This window comes from Odocoileus virginianus, chromosome 19 (genome assembly GCF_023699985.2).
Source record: "Odocoileus virginianus isolate 20LAN1187 ecotype Illinois chromosome 19, Ovbor_1.2, whole genome shotgun sequence".
Lineage (NCBI taxonomy): Eukaryota > Metazoa > Chordata > Mammalia > Artiodactyla > Cervidae > Odocoileus > Odocoileus virginianus.
Window position 1 is genome coordinate 28750246 of NC_069692.1, and position 18863 is coordinate 28769108.

An 18863-nucleotide genomic window follows, 5' to 3' on the forward strand; every position below is an offset into this window, starting at 1 on the left:
AATATCATAAAGGAAGATTTTAATGAACTGAGGAAGGTAGGGTAAGCTTTGATGATTAAATTTATACAAAGGCAGTCATACCATTCTGCCCAAATGTTTATGCAGCTCTTTTACTCTGCTTTTGTGTAACCATTGTAATACAAGATAACTTATGTTGAAGCTTTCAAAATAAAACCACCCCCTGAACAACAATGACAAATTTTTTTTTAAGATCAGTTGTTAGATTCCATACACTTTTAGTCGAACTCCTTCATTTTCTCAGTGGAAGAGTAAGATTGATATCCATAATGATGATGAACAATTTCCAGGCACTATGGGATTTTAAAGGGCTTTTTGATTTGTCAAAGAAAAGTTATTAATATGGTTTAGAATTACTCGCATCAGCCTTTTTCATAGTAGGATATATTTCTTTTATGTACAGTCATTAGACAACCCATTATATAGGGAACCACCCTGATAGAGATAGTAACTTTAAGATTATTTAATTTGTATATGTTCTGTATGTGAACATTTGGTTTCTATTCTGGGATGGGCTAGGCAAAATGGGGTTATGGATAGAATAACAAAGTTCAGTCTCTACCATTGAAGTGTAGGTTGGCCCAAGATTATAATCAACATTTCTACTATTGGTTCTCAGTGAAATGTTCTCAGAGTTCTAAAGAATCAGCTTAATTTATAAATATACTGTTCTATAGTAGTGATTTTCTTCATATTTTATACTTTGATCATTGGTATATTCTAGTTGCTTAAAAGCTAATAACTCTTTCATATACAATCCAAATAATGTGTATTTGCTAACTTTCTGGTAAACAAAACATTCCATCCCATATCATGATAGGAAAGAAATTTTATTCATTAAATTATCAAACAGATGGTAAGCATAATAAAAATGTTTTAAAATAAGTATTTTAAGATGAATTTGTTTTACTCCACCTAATCTGTTCATATTTTAATTTTTATTTTCAGCATATCTAGTAATTACGATGCTCAAATGAAGAGCCTTTTAAGGATTGTGAGGATATTTTGTCATGTCTTTCGTATTGGTCCATCCTCTCCCAGTAATGGAATTGATATGGGCTACAATGGGAATAAAACTCCAAGGAGCCAGGTGTTCAAGGTCAGAAAAGTATATGATGTTGTTAGGAAGATAGATGTAAAAGAGATGCATTTGAAAAGCAAACATTCATTAATCAGAAACACTCTTGAGAACAGGATGTAACTTTGGTTTATACCTGTGACTGACACTTTTTAAACTAAGACCTTTCTCCTTTCTTCTGTCTCATCAGCAGCAAGTCAGTTGGTGAGCTTTCTATGTTTCTCTTACAAGTGAAATTTTAATTCCACTAGTCTTTTATTCTCAGAGTAATGATATTTAATGTTTAAATCTGATTAAATCTACTTTAAAAAAATGGATTATAGGTCTTAAATGTAGCCATCACGATTTTTTAAAAAAATATTTCTTATTCAGAAAGAGAAAAAACATCCAGTTTTTATTTAGGTTTTATTATCGTGTGTGTTGTGTGTGTGTGTGTGTGTATTTTTTAAAGTAAGTTTACTTTAATTTATTGGGTTTACAGGCAATTCCTTGGATAACTTAAAGTTAAGAAACATTGAGATATTTTCTTAATGTATTTTGTATTGCTTCAGCTCTGTGTTTTTTTTCCCCCTTCCTTTTTTCCCCCATTGTGCCATCTCCTGGAAGAATGAAGTTGTGCATCTTGTAATTCAGATTTTAGCTTTTCAGTGTACCACTTTCTTTAATACTGGTTAGAAGTGATAATTTCCTGATTTTGTAAAATTCAAGTCTGAATTATTGATCTGTTTTGTTACTGCTGTTTTAAGTGGGTTTTACTGCTCAGACATTCACATTATAAGAAGTTGTTCTTAATGTGTTTCTAATATGACTCATGCTGTTAGTTACTGAATCTACCCCTGACTGATTTTTCTACTTGTTCTTCTATTCATCTATAATGATGGGTAAACAATCAAACCAAATATAGATATAGTCACTATAGACAAACTGAGTATAGATTATATTTATTATTGTCTTTGTTTTGTTATGATTTCAATTTGCCACCTATTGCTAATGATATCAGAAAATAATTATGTGCTAATAAGTAACCTCTTTATACGCACCTAGTGCTTGATTTAAATGTTATTTTTCTACCCAGCCAGTCAGTACAGATAAAACATAGTAGAAAAAGATATCATTGTTTATTTTAGCATTTCTCTTATAGAATCCAGACTCTTTGTTTTTATTGTTATATATCAGTGAAGTATATAATATATTAGTTTGGTGCAAAAGTAATTGTGGTTTTACATGGTTGCACTTTGCCATATGATATTGGAATAGTTTCTTAAATAAATGTGGTTATGTTATAGATGATTTTAATGCACATTTCTCGCTTTGTTTTTTTGCTAATGACATTACTTGCTATTTATATTTATTTTAGACTATAGAAATTATGGTAAACGAAAAGTAAATTCAAGTGATTTTTAAAATTTGAGTTCAAAATGGGTTGCAAAGCAGCAGAGACAACTTGCAACATCAACTATGCATTTAGCCCAGGAACTGCTAATGAATGTACAGTGCAGTGGTGGTTCAAGAAGTTTTGCGAAGGAGATGAGAGCCTGGAAGATGAGGAGCGTATTTATTGGTCATCAGAAGTTGACAGCAACCGAGAGCAGTCATCAAAGCTGATCCACTTAAAACTACACGAACAACTGCCAAAGAGCTCAGTGTCAGCCGTTCTATAGTCATTCGGTAGTTGAAGCAAATTGTGAAGATGAAAGAGCTCAATAAGTGGGTGCCTCCTGAGCTGACCAGAAATCAAAAAAATCGTCGTTTTGAAGTGTCTTCTCTTATTCTGTGCAATGGCAATGAACCATTTCTTGATCTAATTATGACATGTGATGAAAAATGGATTTTCTATGACAACTGACAATGATCAGCTCAGTGATTGGACCAAGAAGAAGCTCCAAAGCACTTCCGAAAGAGAAATTTGCACCAAAAAAAGAGTCATGGTCACTGTTTGGTAGTCTGCTGATGGTCTGATCCACTACAGCTTTATGAATAGTGGTGAAACCATTACATCTGAGAAGTATGCTCAGCAAATCGATGAGATCCACCAAAAGCTGCAGTGCCTACAACCAGTATTGGTCAATAGAATGTGGTCAGTAGAAAGGCTCCAGTTCTTCTCCATGACAGTGCTCAACCACACGTTGCACAGCCAACACTTCAAAAGTTGAACAAATTGGGCTCTGAAGTTTTACCTCATCTGCCGTGTTCACCTGACCTCTTGCCAGCCGACTACCACTTAAAGCATCTCAACAACTTTATTTATTTATTTTTATAAAATAACTAGTTGGAGGCTAGTTACTTCACAACATTGCAGTGGGTTTTGTCATACATTGGCATGAATCAGCCATGGAGTTACATGTGTTCCCCATCCCGATCCCCCCTCCCACCTCCCTCTCCACCTGATTCCTCTGGGTCTTCCCAGTGCACCAGGCCCGAGCACTTGTCTCACGCATCCCACCTGGGCTGGTGATCTGTTTCACTATAGATAATATACATGCTGTTCTCTCGAAACATCCCACCCTCGCCTTCTCCCACAGAGTCCAAAAGTCTGTTCTGTACACCTGTGTCTCTTTTTCTGTCCTGCATTTAGGGTTATCGTTACCATCTTTCTAAATTCCATATATATGTGTTAGTATACTGTAATAGTCTTTATCTTTCTGGCTTACTTCGCTCTGTATAATGGGCTCCAGTTTCATCCATCTCATTAGAACTGATTCAAATGAATTCTTTTTAACGGCTGAGTAATAATCCATGGTGTATATGTACCACAACTTCCTTATCCATTCTTCTGCTGATGGGCATCTAGGTTGCTTCCATGTCCTGGCTATTATAAACAGTGCTGCGATGAACATTGGGGTGCACGTGTCTCTTTCAGATCTGGTTTCCTCGGTGTGTATGCCCAGGAGTGGGATTCCTGGGTCATATGGCAGTTCTATTTCCAGTTTTTTAAGAAATCTCCACACTGTTCTCCATAGTGGCTGTATTAGTTTGCATTCCCACCAACAGTGTAAGAGGATTCCCTTTTCCCCACACCCTCTCCAGCATTTATTGCTTGTAGACTTTTGGATAGCAGCCATCCTGACTGGCGTGTAATTGTACCTCATTCTGGTTTTGATTTGCATTTCTCTGATAATGAGTGATGTTGAGCATCTTTTCATGTGTTTGTTAGCCATCTGTATGTCTTCCTTGGAGAAATGTCTGTTTAGTTCTTTGGCCCATTTTTTGATTGGGTCATTTATTTTTCTGGAATTGAGCTGCAGGAGTTGCTTGTATATTTTTGAGATTAATCCTTTGTCTGTTGCTTCATTTGCTATTATTTTCTCCCAATCTGAGGGCTGTCTTTTCACCTTGCTTATAGTTTCCTTTGTTGTGCAAAAGCTTTTAAGTTTCATTAGGTCCATTTGTTTATTTTTGCTTTTATTTCCAATATTCTGGGATGTGGGTCATAGAGGATCCTGCTGTGATTCATGTCGGAGGGTGTTTTGCCTATGTTCTCCTCTAGGAGTTTTATAGTTTCTGGTCTTACATTTAGATCTTGAATCCATTTTGACTTTATTTTTGTGTATGGTGTTAGAAAGTGTTCTAGTTTCATTCTTTTACAAGTGGTTGACCAGTTTTCCCAGCACCACTTGTTAAAGAGGTTGTCTTTTTTCCATTGTATATCCTTGCCCCCTTTGTTGAAGATAAGGTGTCCATAGGTTCATGGATTTATCTCTGGGCTTTCTATTCTGTTCCATTGATCTATATTTCTGTCTTTGTGCCAGTACCGTACTGTCTTCATGACTGTGGCTTTGTAGTATAGTCTGAAGTCAGGCAGGTTGATTCCTCCAGTTCCATTCTTCTTTCTCAAGATTACTTTGGCTATTCGAGGTTTTTTGTATTTCCATACAAATTGTGAAATTATTTGTTCTAGTGCTGTGAAAAATACCGTTGGTAGCTTGATAGGGATTGCATTGAATCTATAGATTGCTTTGGGTAGTATAGCCATTTTGACAACATTGATTCTTCCAATCTATGAGCACAGTATGTTTCTCCATCTGTTTGTGTCCTCTTTGATTTCTTTCATCAGTGTTTTATAGTTTTCTATGTATAGGTCTTTTGTTTCTTTAGGTAGATAAACTCCTAAGTATTTTATTCTTTTTGTTGCAATGGTGAATGGTATTGTTTCCTTAATTTCTCTTTCTGTTTTCTCATTTTTAGTGTATAGGAATGCAAGGGATTTCTGTGTGTTAATTTTATATCCTGCAACTTTACTATATTTGTTGATTAGCATCTCAACAACTTTAGTAGGAAAACACTTCCACAACCAGCTGGAGGCAGAAAATACTTTCCAAGAGTTCATCCAAACCTGAAGTGTGGGTTTTTACACTACAGGAATAAAAAGCTTATTTCTCATTGGCAAAAATGTGTTGATTGTAATGGTTCCTATTTTGATTAATAAAGATGTGTTTGAGCCTAGTTATAATGATTTAAAATTCATGGTTCAAAATCACAATTACATTTTCATCAACCTAATATAAAGTTCTTTACTTATACTTTATTTCATTTGTTAGTATCTTTATTTCTGTTCTTGAGGAATTTTTTTTTCTGTCATTGACTATTGCTTTTGTTTCTGACCACTTATTTTTCTCTTAAATTTTGACCTTTCTCTTTGGCAAAACATTTTTGTTGCAAAACTCAGTTTTTTTTTTTTTTTAAACACTAGCTAAAAAAAAAAAAACAAAACACTAGCTAGTGTTTCTCTTAAAGAATTAATTTCTTTCTATCTAATTTTATGAATTAATTGTGTGGACTCTCTGGAGGATGGCAAAATGACCTTCCCTTCCACTTATAAGGATGAAAAATAGAAACTACATTGTGATCCATGTATTTAATGTCTTTTGTTCATTGTGGGATGATTGAAGTTATAAAAATCTGAACCATCTGCTGAGTTGCTACAGTGTAAGATTGGAAATACCATTTTAATTTTTACCACATTTTGTCTAAGGTAGCAGTTGATCCCTACTTTCTGTTTCATTAACTAGGTACTCTTAACATGTCACTTTATTGTTGGGATTAGCTAATGGGTTTTCCATTAAGAATGAGTGGGTTTATAGGCCATGTGTTTTTAGTAGGTGAAATTGTTTAACATCCTGTTATTAGTTTTCTGATTTATCTTAGAAGTACTTTAAGTTAATCTTAACACTTAGCCATTCTTTCAGTGTTAAGAGATTTTTATCTAGAGCCTTGCAAACTTTGAAACATCTGAAGGAGAAGGTAGTTCTGGTTATCGAAGCAGGGTGAGCATGAGGAAAACAGTTTAGGCTTCTTGAATCCTGATATGCTCTTTTTTTGTGAGTAGTAAACTGTGACTGTTAATGGTTTCATAGAATTATAATTGGAGAAATTTAGAAGCTGAGAAAGATTGAGAAACTTTTAACTTTAAGATCTTATCCTTTGGATTATGGCATTTGACATTATGAGGTGAGAATAGACTAACAGGATTTCAAGATACTGTTGATGAATTTAAGTTAATAATGCTTTCCTGTCAAATTTGTATCTGATTTGGCACATGGATTGTGAAGTTTTTTTAATTGTCCAACAAGTTTGGGATTTTTATGTTATAGCTTTGACTTGTGAATTTGAAATGTTTTGAAAATCATTGATGTTATAGGTAGAATATAGTTTTGTGGTGAAAATCAACTCAGTAATAAGAAATGAAGTATTATTTTCATAGTGCCAAGAAGCCTAACATTTTCCATAGCCATTGACTCATTTTTCTGTAACAGTTGATATGTATGGTTCTGTGTATCTAGTGTTTTTTATCAGTATTATTTATGAATAGATATGGTTTGCAATTATTTATTTTTAATTTTTAAAATTTATTTTAATCTTTTTTGTCTGTTACTGCTACTGCAGTTAGAAATTAAAGTTACTTTCACAGCATTCTTTTTGTTATTGAGGAATGAATTTTTCTGAACAAGTGTTCAAAGGGAAACTCCTTAAGTAAAAATGCTTTACGGTTGAGATTTCGTTTTAGTGCACACATGCATGATGAAATGTACAGTGAGAAAAAGAGAAAAATAAAGAAAGGCCTAAGATGACTACTTCTCTACTTTTTTTCCTCATTCTCTTTTAATTCTTAGCTGTGCTACTTTATTGAAAACTCTGTCTTTTCTCAGTGTCATTATTGTCACTGTCATTTTTACAGGGATCAGCTTTTTTGGATATCATTGCTGGAATCATTCAGACTTCACCTTTGTCAGGTTCTGAGAACAGGATGGTTGCAGTTTAGGCTCAGTGCTGTCATCCGCATGTGAGCAGTGGGTGTCGCTTCCTGCCTCAGCCTTCATCTCCACCCAGTGTGGGGATTTTCTGAGTTTTGTCACTCTCACTTAGAGGCTGTTTATTCCTTTTGTTGGAAGCAGTTTTTCATCACCACCTGTTCTTTCTTTGGAGGGTGTTTATTTTTTTGATGTAAAGCTAGTAGTTTTGCTGACATAAAAAGTTCTTTTTCATGTTTTATAGCAGGGTTAATGTTTTTCTCATGAAGAGAAACTATAGACCCTAACCTGGATCATGATTAAAATTAAGACATTTGCAGTGAAGGTACCGTGTCAGTATTGATGGCTGCTGGTGCTTCTTGCCCTTCTTTTAAGCAGTTCAGCCATCCTTTAAGAAGTTGGGCATCCAACTCCTGTGCCTAACCTTGGAAAAGCCTTGTTTGTGGGAGAGAAGGGTGCTCATTTCAACCTCAGAAAATATTTCTCAGGAATTAGCTTCTCACTTTGTGAACCTGTTTACCTATGCTGTATTAATTAAATATATGTTGAATGAGTGAACTGTTTTTTTGTTAATGGTGGAGGGGTTTTTTTCTTCTTGCTATTTGGTTCAATATGTAAGTGAAAACTTAGGGGCAGTTTAAGTGTTTACAGATTCAATAAGAAGAATATTCTCAAAAGAGAATGTTCTGGGAATCTGAAGATAGGCTGAAGGTAATAGTAGTGGGATTTATTAGATAATAATTATAAAGAATTTCTTGGCAGAACAGAACTTTAGAAGAGTTGTAAATATGGTTGTGTAATCTCTTTACAATACTGGCCTTTGAAAAATAAGAATTTTATTTGAAATAGGTAAGGGTGGGTCTTTCAGAAGGAGATGTCTAGTTTGTAGCATTCTGTGATCATATAAGAATCAAAAAGTAAGATTAATTTTTATATTCATTTGTAGAAAGACAGTTTATCACTCTCATTAGGAATATTGAGAATAGTGTGGGAATGGAAGACAATTTAACTACTCTCTCCCCTGCCCTCCTGTGCCTTCACTGTTCATTTTTATTTGGGTTTTAAAATGTTCTAGCAGGTCTTTTTTTCCTCTGAGTTTTATTGAGCTATAATTGTTATATAAAATGTTGAGTAACTTCAAGGTGTAGTGTGATGATTTGATACAAGTGTGTATTGCAAAATGTTTACTCCAATAAGATTAGTTAGCGCATCCTTCACCTCACATAATCACTCCTTTGTTGCTCTTGTTGTGCTGATAACTTTAAAGCTTTTCTCTTGTAGCAACTTTTAAATTGTACAATACAGTGTTGATAACTATAGTGACCATGCTGTACATTACATCCCCAGTAGCATGTCTTTTAATAGTAGTTGGGCATTTATATTTCTCCTTCTGTTAAAAACTACTCTTTACTAGAGATGATGTATGTATTTCATCTTCTCCAGTCCTTAGTCCTGTTGTAGCATTTGTGATCACATGGTATTTTAAAGATAAATTTTCATTTGCTGTTAATTTACAAAAAACATTTAATTATTCTCAAAAGGAATTATTTTATATAGTGTAGAAATAATAAACTGTTTATTCCCATTTTCTTTTTTTATTAAGCTGTTAATCTTTATTTTGAATTATGGATTTGCTAGCCAATATTTGATAATTACTGCTATTAGAAATGAGTTGTGTGTGATTGGGTATGCCTCTGTGTGTATGTGTACTTGTAAATGCTGTGATATCTAAAATTTCTTGTCATAAATTTTCAAAATGTCAGAGATTACATGTAAAGAAAAAGTGCAGTAAACCAAGTCATTTATTAAGTTCTTTATGAATATTTATTTTTTAAATTGAAAAGCAACATAATTAAAAACGGTCGACACATTAATGCAGTAAAGATTTTAGGGAATTGTACTCGTAAAGGTAATTATGGTTTTGAAACTAAATAATTGAAAATTTTTAAAAGAAGGAAGATTGCTTATAAATTTTTTGGTTAGAGTTTAGTTTTCCTTTTTTTATTCCAAGGAATAAATAAATGCAAAATAAGCTTTTGCTATAAATGAAGTAATTATATGACATTTATATTTTTGTTACTTATCTTTAGGCATTGCAGGTCACATAAACTTGGGAAAATAGAAGTATCTAGAGTAAATATTCTCTCTTATAATATTTGTCTGAGTGGGTTTCTTTTTTTTCCTGCAGTTTAAGAATGATGGTTTTTTTTTAAAAAAAAACACTTTTCTTTTTTTCTTAGCCTCTTGAATTGCTTTGGCACTCATTAGATGAATGGCTAGTTTTAATAGCTACAGAACTGATGAAAAACAAAAAGGACTCAACGGATATCACTTCTATTTTGCTGAAACAAAAAGGCCAAGATCAAGATGGTACTTCCATTCCTCCATTTGAACCTCCAGGACCTGGGAGCTATGAAAATCTGTCCACTGGCACAGGGGAATCTAAACCAGATGCTCTTGGAGGGAAACAGGAAGCCAGTGCAGACTGTCAGGATGTTATTTCTATGACAGCTAACCGGCTAAGTGCTGTCATTCAAGCTTTTTACATGTGCTGTTCTTGTCAGATGCCTCCAGGGTAAGAAAGTTTCTGCTTATTTTGTGTGCTGATCTCTGCCTATCAGTAACCAATGTTGTGGCTGGAGCAGCCCTTGTGGTTCTTATTATGATTGCAAGACGCCCTTCAGCAATAACCATCAGGAAACTTTGCAAAAAAAAAAGGTTTATTACTTACAGGACCTGGAAATTACATGACACACCTGGGGCCACACAGCAAGGTTGCCGGTAGAAAGAATGCTTGAGGACTTGGGGTTCTGTTTTTATTGGAGTTTAAGGTAGAGGCCTGGGGTTTTGAAAGCTCAGTCTTTATTGGTGAATTTAAAACATTGACAGTGGGAATTTAAAGCATGAGAAAACACAAGTGGCTCAAATTGTCAGTTATCAAAATCAATCAAGATCTCTGAAACAAAGGAGCTTGGAGATGAGGGGTGGCTCTTTATCTAGTTGTGGATCTGGCATTGTGCTTATTGGAGATAGTCATCTTTAAAGTGGACAAAGTAGAGGCAATCTGATCGATTTTCCCGGTTTGCAGTTTGAATGTATCTGGTGATTTTTCTGAGTGGCCCATCTAGCAGTAGGCACGAAGATTGTCCGTATATGAGCTGTTGTGGTTATTTCTCTGAATTTTACATCAAGTTGTCCTAATCTATCTTATATGAATTTGAAAAAGGAGCAGTTTTAGTTCTCAATGATTCCAAGTGAGAAGGGTAGGAGAAAAATTGGAAACATTAATTTGGAGAATTTTAGCTAGATGTTGGAGGAAGTGAAAATTCAGTATCCAGTCCAGTTTACAGGTAGGAAAAAAACCTCACAGACAGCTAAGAGGACTAGAATCTGATATCTACAAGGGTGTACTGTAATTTTCCATTGAAATGTAATTTTTCTTTACTGTTGCCCTCATTCCTATCAGAGATAATCAAAGTAAGACTAGTATGTTTGCATAGTAAATCTAGTTTTGTTAAACTTGACCTGGTTATTTATATAGTGGAGGAAGAATAGTGATTGGTCATTTAGGCTCCTATATGTCTGTTTTGCCAGAACTTTTCATAAGGAATCTCAGATTGAACTTTTAAAAAGCCTCTGGAGGCTAAGAAGCCAAGTCAAGGACTCACCATCACATTTTGCCTGCAGTACCTGTAGATTTGGGTGAATTCCTCTCTTCTTGAGGTCCCCAAAATATCTTGAAGTTTCTGAGCCTGCCCGGAAGTGACCTTCCTTACTTACCTGGTAACTCTGCCAGGAACCCTGTAAGCAAGGTACCAGGTTGATTTTTCCACAGTTTTATTGGCTTCATAAAATTAACACCCTTAGTTCCCTAAAGTTGTCTGGTCATATCAGAGTCTATACATTCTTCTGTCAAAGGGAGACATTCCAGTCAAAGCTTTGGCAGTATAACCAGTGTTTTCGATTGTGTCGTGTTACAAGGAGAACAGATTCTTACTGAACTTATGCAAGTAACTATATTGCCATGAAAATAAGGATACCCAGAGAGTTTCCATATTCTGGAGGGATCAGGTTAGGAGAAAAAGTAGTTGTTTCATGTTTGTTCACAGAGGTATGCTTAACCAAATTGTTGAGTTATTGCTAGCGTAGAAGGAAAAGTTTCTGTAAATCTGAAAAGCAAAATATTGAAGAACTAGCAGTGTTTCAAACAAAAATTCATAAAAATTGTGATTATCCTTTATGAACTCATTAAATCCTATATAATTCTTGATATTGATCTTTGGTTAGCAGTGTTATGAATCTGTTTTTCCCTTAAAGTTCTGTAAATGCTTACCCAGTTCAGTGGTAGGATGTGAAAATTATCAGAACTTGTATTTGTCAGAGTCGTTTCCATGAATCTCCCTAAAGATGAAGCACCTTTGCAAAAGCATCAGAGTAAAACAATAACTGTCTGTAATTGGGAAGACTTGAAAAATGCCGGTGGTTAAAGATATGATGAGAGTTCATTGTAATGCACTTGACAGGGGAATTTGGTTATTTCTGTGACATACAACATTTTAAGATAATAGCTGGAATTACAATGAATAACATTACACATCAGAGTTTTAGGAATTTCGTATTATTTCTGGAACACTTATGTTAATAATACATATCCAAATAAGGATATTGAGAGAGAAGGTTTAGCATTATTTCTTGTCTAATGTTTAATATATCAGATAAGCCTAATTAGTTTAATGTCTCTCTTTTTATAAGGAGAGAAAACCTATCTTTTGAGATGTTCCAGGGGCCTTTTGAAAAATCCAAAAGTTACTTCTAGGTCAGAAAGACTTCGTTTAGAATTTGGTTTGGGGAAGTTTGTCAAAAAATATTAAAAAGATTTTAGACACTTGACTAAATAATATCACAGATCATTATGAAATAATACTTAATTATCTACCTAACCAAAGTGACAGATGATTTTAAAGGCAAATGCAGATACTTACATTGTTGTGAGCAAATCTTAACTCTTCCTGTTGAGAAGACTCATTTTTCTTAAGTAATCAAATACCTGATTAAGATAGCATGGGACTTCCCTGGTGACTCAGATGGTAAAGAGTCCACCTACAATGCAGGAGACGTGGGTTCAAACCCTGGGTCAGAAAGATTCCCTGGAGAAGGAAATGGCACCCATTCCAGTATTCTTGCCTGGAGAATTCCATGGACATAGGGGCCTAGTGGGCTACAGTCCATGGGGTCACAAAGAGTTGGATATGACTGAGTTTCACTTAATCACTTAAAGACAGCATGAAATACAGGAAATTATTTTGATAAAATACAAAATCTTTGCTTTTCTAGCCAGATCACTTAGAGGGTAAAGGAAAACCATTTACAATCTCTTTCTCTATCAGCAGCAGACAAACAGTGCAGGAAAACTGTCCTTTTAGCAGATGAAAAAAATTGCATAAACATATCATTGATAATAAAGCTTGTTGGGAGAAAAAAACAAATCCATAGGATACCAGTTGAATTTTAGCCAGCCTGACAGTACAAGGTAAAATCCTCTCATTCTGTATCTTTCCACCTTGTTGTCTTTTCTATATCATTTTGTTCTTTATTTCCCTCTTTCCTCTTTTGAAATAACCAGCTTTACTTTAGGGCAAAATTACTTAAAATTCTCTTAACAAAGGGGTGATAGGATGAGATGGTTGAATGGCATCACCGACTCAACTGACATGAGTTTGAGCAAACTCCAGGAGACACTATGAAGGACAGGGAAACATGGCATACTGCAGTCCACGGGGTTGCAAAGAGTCAGACAGGACTTAGCGACTGAATATCAACAACCTTATACCAAAAACACAAATCTTATACCAAAACACATCCTACTTTCCTTGCATTCAGAGACAGTTCCTCTCTTATATTCACTAGTTTAAATTACATATATTAATCAGAATTCTTAACCCCTAGAAACTTAACTTTCTAGTGAAAATTGAGAAGCAAGCAACTGTAAACTGCCTGTTATATCAGTATTCTTTTTATTGGCAAATTTATGAATAAGTTTCATAATTTCTAGAAGCACATGCTTCCTTATAGTATAATTTTTCAGTGTGGTACAAGACATGTTTACCAAGGAGAACCAAATTTATCATTAGCCCCTCTGTAATGAAAAGCTCAAAGTGGATAAACCGATGTTCAGTATTAGTGTTTTACCTTATTTGGAAATGACCCAGATAGTCAGTAAATTTTCCATCATTTAACTCAGCAGAACTAGTTTCAAGTCACCAAAGAGATTTGGTGGTGCTTCCCTGGTGGCTCAGAGGTAAAGCGTCTGCCTCCAGTGTGGGAAACCCGGGTTTGATCCCTGGGTCGGGAAGATCCCTTGGAGAAGGAAATGGCAACCCACTCCAGTATTCTTGCCTGGAGAATCCCATGGATGGAGGAGCTCGGTAGGCTACAGTCCACGGGGTCGCAAAGAGTCGGACACGACTGAGTGACTTCACTTCTTCACTTCATTTTTACGAAGATATTCCATAAAATACATATGGATGTGAGAGTTGGACCATGAAGAAGGCTGAGTGCAGAAGAATTGATGCTTTTGACCTGTAGTGTTGGAGAAGACTCTTGAGAGTCCCTTGGACTGCAGGGAGATCAAACCAGTCAGTTGTAAAGGAACTCAATCCTGAATATTCATTGGAAGGACTGATGCTGAAGCTCCAATACTTTGACCACCTAATGTGAAGAAATGACTCATTGGAAAACACCCTGATGCTGGGAAAGATTGAAGGCAGGAGGAGAAGGGGATGACAGAGGATGAGATGGTTGGATGGTATCACCAGCTTGATGGACACGAGTTTGAGCAGGCTCTGGAAGATGGTGAAGGACAGGGAAGCTTGATGTGCTGCAGTCCATGGGGTTGCAAAGAGTCGGACATGACTGAGTGACTGAACAGCAACAACAAAACTATTGCTGAAAAGTTCACCTAAACTCTTATTCTACTTACATCTGTTTAAGTCGCTTGTTCTAAACAGTTATGTTTAGATTGCTCATGAAAGTCTCATGAGACATTAGGCAAAATTGGTGATCATCCCAAGTAATTTTTCTTGCTGACAAATTTTGTAACCTAGATAACATGAACTTATTTGAATAGTAAACCCAAGTAGAATAAAAGCTGCATGTCTGTATTATATCTAATATTGATACATTTGAGACATGACTTTTAATTGAACTAACAAACTTAAACTACCTTTTATTTATAGAAGATTATCCCAGATCACATGGAATTGAAAAATGTTTGGATTAGTTCACATATTACTGAGTTTCAGAATACTTAATTCATAGTATTTATTTTTAGGCCAATTAAATACAGCTTTTTTACAAATTAATTTTGTCAATACTTTCCAAAGACAAAGAAAAAAAGTCACTTGCATGTAACATATATCCATAGGCATACAGAAACATGCAGCCAGACAGAACTATATCCCTATAGTTTCCATTCCAAAATTTTCCCTGTGAATCAGGTGCAACAATATACAACTTACTATTTTATAGACTACCTTTGAGTCCAGAATGTGTCTGGCAGATGGAACAAGTTAAGGTTTCCTGCTCCTATGACTAGAGCTTTTTACTAGCGTTTGTGGAGAAGACTTCTAAGATTTGTATTTGTCTTTGGCAAGTTATCTTTAGGAGGGTGTGGACTAGATTTTCAGTAAGAGAGATTTTACAACAATTTATATTTTAAAAGGACTCTTTCCCACTTTTTCCTTCAGTCTCTGGTGATTGTGGGCAGAGTTTTAGTTACCTTCTTGGGTATTTATGTTTCAAAGACATGGTGAGACTTACATCTTCAGGGACAGAGGAAGAATATAAGTTTCCTCCCATAATTTTTAGTGCTTTTTGGATGGTTTTTGTATACCAACAAAAGGTAGTAGGGCTACCTTGTACTTAGGGTGAGTGTCCTGTAAAAATAATTCTCTGGACTCAGGGTCAAATGGGGCTTATCCAGGGTTAAAAATGAAGAGGCAGTCAATTTGGTCCCTTTGGTCATGGACATGATGAACCCGTTGGATCATGCCAATTTTGTGCAGCAGGAGATGGGCCTCATCTTAACATTTTCCATTCACAGGGAGTCTTAGCAGTGATCACTATGATGGAAAAGTTGGCATGGGGTCAGGCATTAAATACCCAAGTGAGGGGAGGCAGTGCCCTGGTAATGAATATTGGTGGGTCTGGGGGCCTTTTGCCTTCTCGTCTCCTTTTCTCTCCTCACTCACAGCCTTGATAACCCTGTCAGCTTTTGATTTGGCACCAGGGAAGTCTCATGAGGCGTGTTTCCTAGTTCTGCCTTGTGCAGGAGAAAGTGGAAGGTGGGTCAGGATCTATATTAGACTATTGTTCTCCTTGTTCAGTTGCTCAGTCTTGTCCAACTCTTTGCCACCCCATGGACTGCAACACGCCAGGCTTCCCTGTCCTTCACTATTTCCTGGACTTTGCTCAGACTCATCTTTTGTGTCAATGATGCCATCCAACCGTCTTATCCTCTGTCAGTTAAGGAGTAGTTTTTGATCTCAGTTTCTGCTTCTTGTTTTTTTCCTCCCTTTTACCTTAATCTTATGTGTTGTTACTGGAAAATTTTAGATGACAACACTACGAGCCTCTTTGTAGGTGGCTGCTTTCCTTTCCAGGGTGTCCCAAGGGAGCATTCCAGAATGGTGGTTTGCCTCTATTAGCATCATATGCTCAGGCTCTTGGGAAAAGCTCCCAGGCTTCTGAAATGTTATATAAAATTCTTAGTGTGTTAGTATGCATGGCCCAGGAAGTGGCCAGGAGGTTTTGTGTTTATCAAAGAGCTAGTGTACCTCCTCGGGGTTCCTAGGAGGCACTGGCACCAGGGGTTTAGAATATTTTTATTTGTCCATTCATTTTTTAGCAGCTTTATATCAGAGTTTGGACTCAATGTCCCATTGGGTTAGGGGACAAAGAGCAACGGTAGTGAGTGAAGTAGTGACATGGGGTCCATGCTTTTCTCTGGAGGTGCCATTGGTTTCCATTGTGAGGCTATTTTAACTCTTCTAGGTTAGGACTTGTAGTCTAGGCACAACCCACTGACTCCGTGGTTGCATGTGGGAGTCTCCCCTCCTCACCTAAGGGAGTCGTCGTCTTGTGCCTTTAGCCAGAGCCTTTCCTCGAGTGGTGGTGATAGTCTTGCTATCCAGTTCACTCTCCTTGGCTCTTCTTGGCCTTGCGGTATGGAGGACCCTCACACACATTAATAGTCAACTGAGGTCTTATAATTAGTGGCATCATCATCTCACTAGACCATATGGCCTTGATCACACTTCTCTGAGATTGTTGGATTATGGCATCCATGACCTTTTGGGTTGGATGCCTCAGGCAGCACATGATAAGCACTGTGTAAAAGCAGGTTGCAGCAAGACAGACCCTCAGCAAGTGGCTCTTTTCCCAGATGGTGGTACTCACCTGAGTTAAGTGGTAGTAAGCAAGCTGCAGCTAACAGGCATTCCTGTTGATTTACTGCAATGGTAATCATGCAGTCCTGCTGACTATGCCAACTGGTTTATGTGCAATCTCCACCTATCAATAACCAGTGTTATGGCTGGACTAATCCTTGATTCTTATTATGATTACCGATGTCCTTCAGCAATAACCATTGGAAACCTTTGAGGGGAGAAAGATTTATTAAATTACATGGCACACCTGGGGCCACTCTGCGAGGTTATTGTAGAGGGAGAGAGAAAAAGTGCACATAAGCCTGGGGTTGAGGGTGGAGGGCCACTCGGGTTTTGAAAAGTGAAAGTCACTCAGTTGTGTCTGACTCTTTGTGATCCCATGGACTATATCGTTTTCTTCAGGCCGGAATACTGGGTTGGGTAGCTGTTCCCTTCTCCAGGGGATCTTCCCAACCCAGGGATCGAACTCGGGTCTCCCATATTGCAGGCGGATTCTTTACCAGCTGAGCCACCAGAATACTGAAGTGGGTAGCCTATCCCTTCTCCAGTGGATCTTCCCAACCTAGGAATCAAACCATGGTCTCCTGCATTGCATGCAGATTCTTTACCAGCTGAGCTATCAGGCCCTATAATGACATGAATGAATTACATCCCAAGGCACTCTGTTGCTCTTTAATTATATGGTCATCATGTAATCTTCTGGTTATTTTTTATTTTTCAAATCTTTGTCCACGGAATCCCAAGAATAATGGAGTGGGTTGCCATGCCCTTCTCCAGGGGATCTTCCCAACTCAGGGATCAAACCCACATCTCTTGTATCTCCTGCATTGGCAGGCAGGTTCTTTACCACTAGCGCCACCTGGGAAAGGTTTCGAGGACTCACTTTTTATTGGTGAATTTAAAACGTTAAGAGGGGGAATATAAAGCATGAGAAGAGTAAAGGTCAAGTAATCCAAATGGCCAGTTATCAAAGTTAACCAAAATCTCTAAACACAGGAGCCTCAGTGGGAGGTATCCTGACTCTTTATCTAGTTGTGGGGCTGGCTTTGTGTTTACTCAAGATAGCCGCCTTTGAAGTGGATGCCTCACTAACCAAGCCTTAAGTCAGGTACTTGCATTACAAAGTAGAGAAAACCCAGTTTCTGATGAAGAAAAGCTATGATTTTTTTGTAATTGCAGAAATAAATAATACTTTGCTGTTTTGGTTCTATTCTAATCTTCAGGATACTCATTGAAACGATCTATCTAATTAATACAGAATATTTGAGTTTTAAACATCCATATATGTTATTAACATGTAGGATGGTGAATGTTACTTTCTATAGGATCATTTAATTATATGTTGAAAACAGAGAGATACTTAAAACTTCAAGGTTTTTAAAAAGTCACTTTATATCATCTGTTAATGAAAAGTTATTTTATTATCTATATCTGAGTGTGTGTGTATATTTACATATTTTACATTATAAATTGACTAGGCATGCCTCAGAGTCTATAAAGACAATCCAAACCCCATTTTCTTTTTTGATTAGAAGCCAGTCGAATTCAATGCATAGTCAAATTTACCATATCACCAACTTTTGTCTATGTGTTCTGATTGTTTTTTTACCCTCCACAGAATGACTTCACCCCGTTTCATTGAATTTGTCTGCAAACATGATGAAGTTTTAAAATGCTTTGTTAACAGGTAAAACTTTCTTGGTTTAATGGACTGCTCTTGTAACTTTTTCTTTCTTACAGTTTTTATCTCAACAGAAAAAATATTACTTCTGTTATTATCTAAAAAATGTTTAATGCCAAGTATGAGTATAGTAGGTGTGGGTTAATATGTATTTTTATTCTATTTCAATATCTGTGTATCTAAATTTATATGTCACTTAATGCTACTCATCCTTCCCATTTATACAAGCAGTGCATGTTTTTCTTTTAGGAATCCCAAGATTATATTTGACCACTTTCACTTCCTTCTTGAATGTCCCGAATTGATGTCAAGATTCATGCATATCATAAAGTCACAGGTAGTGCTTTTTAAAATCTCTCTTTAGCCTGTCTTAGGAAAATTAAGTTTTTAAT

The 18863-nt window shown here is 36.3% G+C and overlaps 1 protein-coding gene across 6 annotated transcripts in view; it reads left to right on the forward strand.

Annotated features, from left to right (window-relative positions):
- Positions 1-18863, forward strand: part of HACE1 (HECT domain and ankyrin repeat containing E3 ubiquitin protein ligase 1) — a 118382-nt gene that overhangs the window by 53385 nt on the left and 46134 nt on the right. For 5 of the 6 annotated variants that reach the window (XM_020872571.2, XM_020872576.2, XM_070450045.1 and 2 more), the window contains 4 exons: positions 967-1117; positions 9585-9919; positions 18409-18477; positions 18721-18808. In XM_020872571.2, coding sequence (XP_020728230.1) covers positions 967-1117; positions 9585-9919; positions 18409-18477; positions 18721-18808 — 643 coding nt within the window. The remainder of the gene's footprint in view (positions 1-966; positions 1118-9584; positions 9920-18408; positions 18478-18720; positions 18809-18863) is intronic. The other variant, XM_070450046.1, reaches the window with a different exon arrangement.